This window comes from Oncorhynchus mykiss, chromosome 13 (genome assembly GCF_013265735.2).
Source record: "Oncorhynchus mykiss isolate Arlee chromosome 13, USDA_OmykA_1.1, whole genome shotgun sequence".
NCBI lineage: Eukaryota > Metazoa > Chordata > Actinopteri > Salmoniformes > Salmonidae > Oncorhynchus > Oncorhynchus mykiss.
This window is the reverse complement of record NC_048577.1, coordinates 45,743,761-45,752,017: the sequence shown is the minus strand read 5'-3', so window position 1 is coordinate 45,752,017 and position 8,257 is coordinate 45,743,761. Positions and strand designations below refer to the sequence as shown.

Here is an 8,257-nt window from a genome sequence, read left to right as displayed (position 1 = left end):
TTGAGTGGCCTAGCCAGAGCCCGAACTTGAACCTAATCGAACATCTCTGGAGAGACTTTAAAATAGCTGTGCAGCAACACTCCCCATCCAACCTGACAGAGCTTGAGAGGATCTGCAAAGAAGAACGGGAGAAACTCCCCAAATACAGATGTGCCAAATTTGTAGCGTCATACCCAAGAAGACTTGAGGCTGTAATCGCTGCCAAAGGTTCTTTAACAAAGTACTTTGTAAATACTTATGTAAATGCAATATTTAAGTTTTTAATTCTTAATACATTTGCAACAATTTATAAAAACCTGTTTTTACTTTGTCATTATGGCGTATTGTGTGTAGATTGATGAGGGGAAAAACCTATTTAATCAATTTTAGAATAATGCTGTAATGTAACAAAATGTGGAAAAAGTGAAGGTGTGAATACTTTCTGAATGCACAGCTAAGTGTACGTCTGCTGCAGAGGAACAAGAGAGAGCCTTAGAAGTGCTCAAAAGATGTTGGCACACCATTTAAAAAGAAGATGGAGAACAAGCTATAGGATGAGAAATACCAGAGTTTTGGCGCAGATAGAGCTGATTATTTTTTACCAATTGATACTTGAAGTCACAAGATCGATATTAAATCGGCAAAATTAAGATTGCGATACTCTACTGTATAGATTTTTCCCCCATCCCTAATTTAAAGCCTGGTCACCTCTGCCAACAAGTGACAGAGGATCAAGTACCCAAACACAATGGAACAATAAGAGCCGACAGAGCGTGCGACTGATGTGCTGTATTCACATCAACATACATACATACATACATACATACTCAAAATAACATCCTATAAAAAAGGCCTATAATCCTACCAGCTAAACATTACTTCACCACCTGTGTATATTGGTATTTTGGTTTACTAGATCAGGTATAGCCTGCCTAACATAAGAAACAACCTAATTCAAATCATTTGCACTATTGCATTCCATCTTCAGCAAAGGAACAGCTGCTCGCAACTGATCCTCTAGCCTACCATATTCCTTTCATTTCCCTGACATACATGTGCACCCCCTGTTTTTCAATGCCAATGTTCTGTACATGCGAGCACTGTGAGCTACACACACACACACACACACACACACACGCGCGCAGGTAGCCTAGCGGTTAGAGCGTTGGGCCAGTAAACGAAAGGTTGCTAGAGTGGACAAGGTAAAAATCTGTCATTCTGCCACTGAACAAGGCAGTTAACCCACTGTTCCTAGGCCGTCATTGTAAATAAGAATGTGTTCTTAACTGACTTGCCTAGTTAAATAAAGGTTCAATAAAAAAACACAAATAAAATAAATAACTAAAAATGATTGCTTGCTGAATGCTGTGAGAGCCCATCCCCCTTCAACAGTGTGTTCTTAGAACAGGCTGTTCCTAACATCACCCATTCACACCCATGCATCATCACTTACACCTCTGGGGCCGTGAGAGCAACACACCAGCTCAGTATCACAGCCGCCGGGGGACTATATATTCTCTTTCGCTCTCCTAGTAGTGTTAGACATACAGGGGAATTTAGGGGGGAATTCTAAGTAAACACATACAGTGACAGGACTCTAATATTACTTTCTGGACTCTTTAATAACTGACAGAGTTGAGAGGGAGCTGAATTGCTGGGGGACACCGAGCCATCAGTAAACACAAGTTTCGGTCTGGAAAGGACAGGACTTTTGAAAGGATCAAAAAGTAATAGAAATGAGGCCAGACTAAGCAAGGCAATGTAGAACATTCAACTAAACAGGAGATTAATTCAACTAGATTTGACCTTCAGGTTGAATGTCTGGAGCCCTGGGAGGACTTATTTTATTTGACAACTTCCTGTATGTGACAACTCTGCACCAGAAAATATATAAAACATGCCTTTGGATGACAGAGATGAAGACTTGAGACAACAAGGCTGCTAGATTAAGCTAAAGGCATTCACTTTCTACCCAACTCCACTCACCATTAGTAATAGGCATCACATCTGCCTTGAGAAGCAGCCTGGATGTTTTGTCTAGCTACCAGTTCCTCAACTTCTTCATAAGATCTTCAAAAAGGGAAGGTTTTCACCCTAGTAAGTAGCCTGAGAGTTGAACTCTACCCTAGTCATGTAACGTGAGAAACTGTGATAAGACTACTACAGACAGTCTCAATCCCATTTAGCACAATAGTACTCAAATGAGATGGCAATCACTCTATAACCCCCTCATATCACAATTCTGCCATAATGCTACTGAAAATTACAATAATTCAGAACAGCACATCAGTAATCAATGCTGTGAATAATGATGCCTTTAATAAGGCACAAATCCCTGCTCATTAAATAATTGTAGCTGTTGTATCAATGGCAACATGTGATAATCACAGCACAGTGAGTGAGTGAGTGAAGCCAGCTAAAGTACATGGGCAATTCCACGGTAACAGATTTTCCACTTTAAAATGTATGCCAAACCAAAAGCAATGATTGCAATGTTTAAAATAAATAAATAAAACTTTGTAATGAGGCTCTTTCAAGTGAATAATTGAGTATGACCGCTGAGTGCAATTCAAATCAAACGTTATGTCGCATGCACGTGTTTAGAAGATGTTATTGCAGGTGTAGTGAAATGCTTGTTTCTCTATCGCCAACAGTGCAGTAATATCTAACCATTTCACAACAATGCACACAAATCTAAAGTAAAGGAATGGAATCAAGAATATAAAAATATTTTGACGGGCAATGTCAGAGCAGAATAGACTAAGATACAGTAGAATAGGATAGAATACATGAGTAATGAAAATATGTAAACATTATGCATGTAATATAGCAGGAGGATCCAGCCATGAAGACACACAGACAGACTCCTTAGCTGAGCTTTGAAGACAGAAGTCCTCCAGAAGAGAACTTTAATGGAGAGGAAAGAGACTTCAAAGCCAGCCGGTGAAGGAGGGAGGGCAACGGGAAAATAAAGCCCTCTCTGCACAACACACTCATTGTCATTCCATGCACATTCTCACTCAGTGTCTATGTGGCTTAACGAGAGCCTAAGTGGCCATGAGGGTGATTTTAGAGAAAGCCTCCTACAGCACGGCCAGTTGAGGGCGTAAGTAGTGGGACTCCCAGGTCCAGGCCAATCCATACACCAATCCATGGAATGCCCCCTATGATGAGCAATCCCACTGAGTGATGCAATACCCTCTCAATGTAAGGGGAACTCCAACTGTGACTCTGGCTTAACTGGGACACCGCAGGATGACAGAGACATAGAGATAAATTACATGCAAGACAAATTGCATAAAAATGCATTGGGATTTGACTAAGTCAAAGTCTGGATCCTTCAACAAGTTCTTATAAACAGTAATAGTGATTACACAGACGTTTCCAGGACATAATCTCTTTTACAGCGCTGTTATAATATGCCATTTTATCTGAGACAGTGACACAGTCCCGGGATTTCCTCGAGTGGTGTGTTTCATTTGAGTCCACAACCTTTCGAAACGTGCTGACCGTTTGGGTCCGGCAGGTCACAGAATGATGAGCATCAAATAACTAACCGGGATCCTGTGGGAGGTGGAGGGCTGAGCTCGACTGACCACACAGACTGCTGGAGGTTTACAGGAAAAGCTAGGGAATGAGTAGAGCTGCTGTCCCTCTCCTTGTTCGGGCGGCGTTCGACGTCACCGGTCTTCTAGCCATCGCCGCTCCACTTTTCATTTTCTATTTGTTTTGTCTTGGTTTTCCGCACACCTGGTTCACATTCCCTCATCTGACTAAATGTATATTACCCTCTATTCCCCCCATGTCTGTGTGTGGAATTGTTTGTTTGTTTGGTTCGCATCAGGCTGGTTTGCGCCGGGTATGTGTTTGACGCGTGTGTTTTGTTTATTGTACCGTGGGCAGTATCGCTGTTTTCCTTGGGCATGAATAAAGTGCGCCTGTTATCACCCATCTCTGCACCTGACTTACCTTCAACCAGTTGCGCACATCGTGACAGCTGCTTTATTTAAAAAAAAAAAACGGAGCTCCAGAAGGCTCTCTCTCACACTGAGCTGAGGAATGGAGAGCAGAAGGACACCTGATCGCTGTGGTAAAGCCTGATAACAGCCTGATAACCTGGCTGTGGTAAAGAAGTAGCTGTATCCATAGATGTAGATATGGTACTAAAGAGTACATATGTGTGTCTATCAATAGCTCAAAGCACAGTATGTACTAAGGCAGAAGCCATACTCACAAAGATATTGCAATGTATCACACAATGCATCAAACATGCAAGCTCCCTTGTCAACACCTTTTGTAGGCATAAAAGCAAGTGAGCTTTTCATAAATTCATTCTGCCGTGCTCACTCAAGGTCCCAAGTGTTGTAAAAGATGAGTGATTAATTGCTGGTCCTTTATGATCAGCATGGCATACCAATGATGTCATATAAGAAATTAACATGCAATGTGTGTTATCTTAATTTGATCTCTTGTTGCAGAGAATGTGGAATGCAAACTTGTACTGTTTGAGGTTTAAAAAGGCTTACAAAAGTTTGTAATTTCCACTTAACAATTTCAAACTTGATTTGCCCTAACAAAAAATGCATCAACACCTACAAAAATGCCCATTAATTATAATCATTCACATTTCCTGTTGCTGCAGGATTTATTTTCCTACTGTGAGAAACAGGTCAAATTGAGATAATACATCTGTACATACATATTGCATAAAAGAACAGTCAACATACATTCTATAGTACACAAACACATAGGCTGATTTAACAATCCCACACACAGAGCAGACAATTTCTTTTTTGTGTGCAAAAGGTCTTATGAAAGTATACAATCGTGGGTATACAAAAATCATCTCACTGCAAACAATGCATAATACATACACCCGCTGGTTTGGGCTCACTCCTATCCATCACCTCCCTCCTTCGCAATCTGATTCTGTGTCGTTTGCATGAGTCTTTCTGACTGGCTGCTTTGAATTCACTCAAAGAGACACTCCACTCTCCTGATTGGATGAGAGCAGGAGGGGGCATGGAATCTCTGATTGAAAAAGACCATAAATAGCGTGCACAGGCAACCAGACATACACAGATGCAACTGCCAGCTACTCTCAGTGATTTACTACTACAACCTACCACACCGTCCCTGTTTACTGACTAACTCCAGCAGCTTCTGCAGCAGAGTCCAACTTCTCCATCATCTCTAAAGGTTCAAGGAGAGTTATTTTGTAAAAATAGCAGAATTGGAAGAGAGAGAGCCAGTGTTAAAGTGTGTTAGAGGAAGTCATCATGTCTCTAGTAGTGAAGGAGAAGACTGAGGTGCGTCTGGTGTTCCTGGGGGCAGCTGGCGTGGGAAAGACAGCCCTGATCAGCCGCTTCCTCCAGGACACATTTGAACCCAAGCACCGGCGCACCGTGGAGGAACTGCACAGCAAGGAGTTTGACATCGGAGGGGCCAAGGTCACCATCCACATCATGGACACCAGCGGCAGCTACTCCTTCCCAGCCATGAGGAAGCTCTGCATTCAGAACAGCGACGCGTTCGCCCTTGTGTACGCCATCAATGACCCGGACTCCCTGGAGGCTGTCAAGAGCCTGCGAGACGAGATCCTGGCGGTCAAAGAAGACAAGTTCACACCCATCGTGGTGGTCGGCAACAAGACGGACCGGCATGGCGAGAGGACGGTGTCCAGCGAAGACGTGCTGTCCACTGTGGAGCTGGACTGGAACAACAGCTTCTTGGAGACGTCTGCCAAGGAGAACAACAACGTACTGGAGGTGTTCAGGGAGCTGCTGCAACAAGCCAACCTGCCCAGTCGGCTGAGCCCCGCACTGAGACGACGCAGGGAGACCTTCCCCAAAGACGGCAACAAACGCCCCCCCATGAACAAGACCAACAGCTGCCTCATTTCCTAAGGCAGAGGGGCTGGAGGGGTCTGACAGACAGACAAAGACAGACAGGGGACAGAGAGGCTGAGGATGGGGACCCGAAGCTGGGTCAGTGTTACAGACAAACACAGTGGAGTTGAATGTGCTACTACTGCTGCTGCTATAGACCGTGCTGCTGAGTTGGAGTCTGACGGCTTCAATTCCCTGTAAGCCTCCTCATCTAACCATCCTAAGTATCTCCACCACAGCATTTCCACTGAAGTACAGGAAAGGAACACTGACTGTTAAAGGGGAAGCGGAACTAATGACATCACACAGGTGTGGGACATTGATAAATCTGAAACTAAATGAAAGAGGTGCAAGAACACAATGTCCTGAATGTGGTGGTGTCATTGTTAAAAATATACTGTGACAGTGCAAAAGTGGCAATGAGCTTACTTTGTCAAGTTTTCAATCTATGTCCTACTATGTTACTGTTGTGTTTGCCTTTTGTAAGTGTTGACGGTGTTCACTTGCAATAACTGTGACGATAGACAGTTGTGGCTAATTGGGAAAAGGCTGAATTTGGACAACGTGTCATGAGAGCTTTTTTTATTCATCAAGTGAAGTTTCTTTGCGACAAATCTTTATTTTGCTTGTCATGGCAACAAATCATAGTATGTTCTGAGTCAACTCTGGTTGCGTTCCTCATTCTATAAAACCAATTTGTTGTTTGGCAATATTCATATGCACTTAGGAGTTATTTTGCACAGATATCATTATTTATTAAAAAACGTACAAAATGTGTTCAAATATAAATGATATAGTGTATTGTTTTTCTATGAAAATTTGAAGTACATGTTGATGATTAAATCATGTTTATTCACCAAAACAGTATAACAAATACGTTATGGCTTTATTACTTGTTGTATATATATTGTCTATTCATGATAAATAAAATATTATTATATATCAAAGTATTAGTCATGGTCATTTTCGGTGGACTCATTTTGGCTCGTGCTTACTGGAAAAGAAAGTGCAATAAACTAATGGCCAAGTAATAACACATCTGGTATGAGGTGTGACAAGGACTTATTTATCATGCAAACATCAAATCTCTTTACCCAAGTCAAAACTCAACAAGCCAGAGACTGTATAACAGACTAGCCAGAGATGATATTTAGAACTTACAAAGCAATACCCCCAAAAATCTGTCCATTTCCAGTATGATTGCAGCAGAGACCTGGCCAAACTCTGGAATAAATAAAAAGAACACAAACAAGCATACAATCAACAAGACACACATGTGGTTATGCTGACAAAATCAGCTTCAGTACCAGGGGTGTAGAATCATCCCAAAACATCATACCAGTATCACAAATCCACTTCCTCAAAAATCATCAACAAGTATCCTATCTCTTCAAGTATCTTCACCATCCTACCCATGCTAGATTACAGAGACGCAATTTGTAGATCGGCAGGAAATGGTGAAATCGAGAGGCTAGATGTTCTTTACCATTCGGCTATGAGATTTGCCACCAATGCTCCTTATAGGACACATCACCACACTCTATACTCCTCTGTAAACTGGTCATCTCTGTATACCAGTCACAAGACCCATTGGTTGATGCTTATTTATAAAAACCCCTATCTGAAATATCTACTGCAGCCCTCATCCTCCACATACAACACCAGTTCTGCCAGTTACATTCTGTTAAAGGTCCCCAAAGCACACACATCCCTGGGTCGCTCCTCTTTTCAGTTCGCTGCAGCTAGTGACTGGAACGAGCTGCAAAAATCACTCAAACTGGACTGTTTTATCTCCATCTCTTCATTCAAAGACTCAATCATGGACACTCTTACTGATAGTTGTGGCTGCTTTGTGTGATGTATTGTTTCTACCTTCTTGCTCCTTGTGCTGTTGTCTGTGTCCAATAATGTTTGTACCATGTTTTGTGCTGCTGCCATGTTGTGTTGCTACCATGTTGTTGTCGTCATGTTGTGTTGCTACCATGCTATGTTGTCTTAGGACTCTCTTTATGTAGTGTCTCTTGTCGTGATGTGTGTTTGGTCCTATATTATATTTTTTACCCCAGCCCCTGTCCCCGCAGGAGGCCTTTTGCCTTTTGGTAGGCCCTAACTGACATGCCTAGCTAAATAAAATGTTAAAATGTTACAGTAAGTTGTCTCACATTACCCTCTAGTGGTAGGCCTATATGTTTTTGACATTGCTTGTCTGTCACACAACGCACCTTGAAATCTATGGGGAAACCTGTTAGTTAATACAAAACCTGGCCAGAGCAGAAATAAAATACTAGGGAACCTCTCACTGTGCCAGACAAAAGACCATTGTTTGTGCTGCTCGGCAGGATGTCAACTTGTTCCTCCAATGCCCAGATCATTGACATGGCTAGTAACAG

General features: G+C 42.2%; 1 protein-coding gene across 1 annotated transcript; it reads left to right on the top strand.

The window, feature by feature from the left end:
* Positions 1-4,908: 4,908 nt before the first annotated feature.
* On the top strand, positions 4,909-7,065 carry LOC110486556 (ras-related protein Rap-2a). Its single transcript, XM_021558256.2, has one exon. It carries the CDS (start codon positions 5,259-5,261, stop codon positions 5,883-5,885), a length of 627 nt encoding a protein of 208 aa, XP_021413931.1. The 5' UTR covers positions 4,909-5,258; the 3' UTR covers positions 5,886-7,065.
* The last annotated feature ends 1,192 nt before the right edge of the window (positions 7,066-8,257 follow it).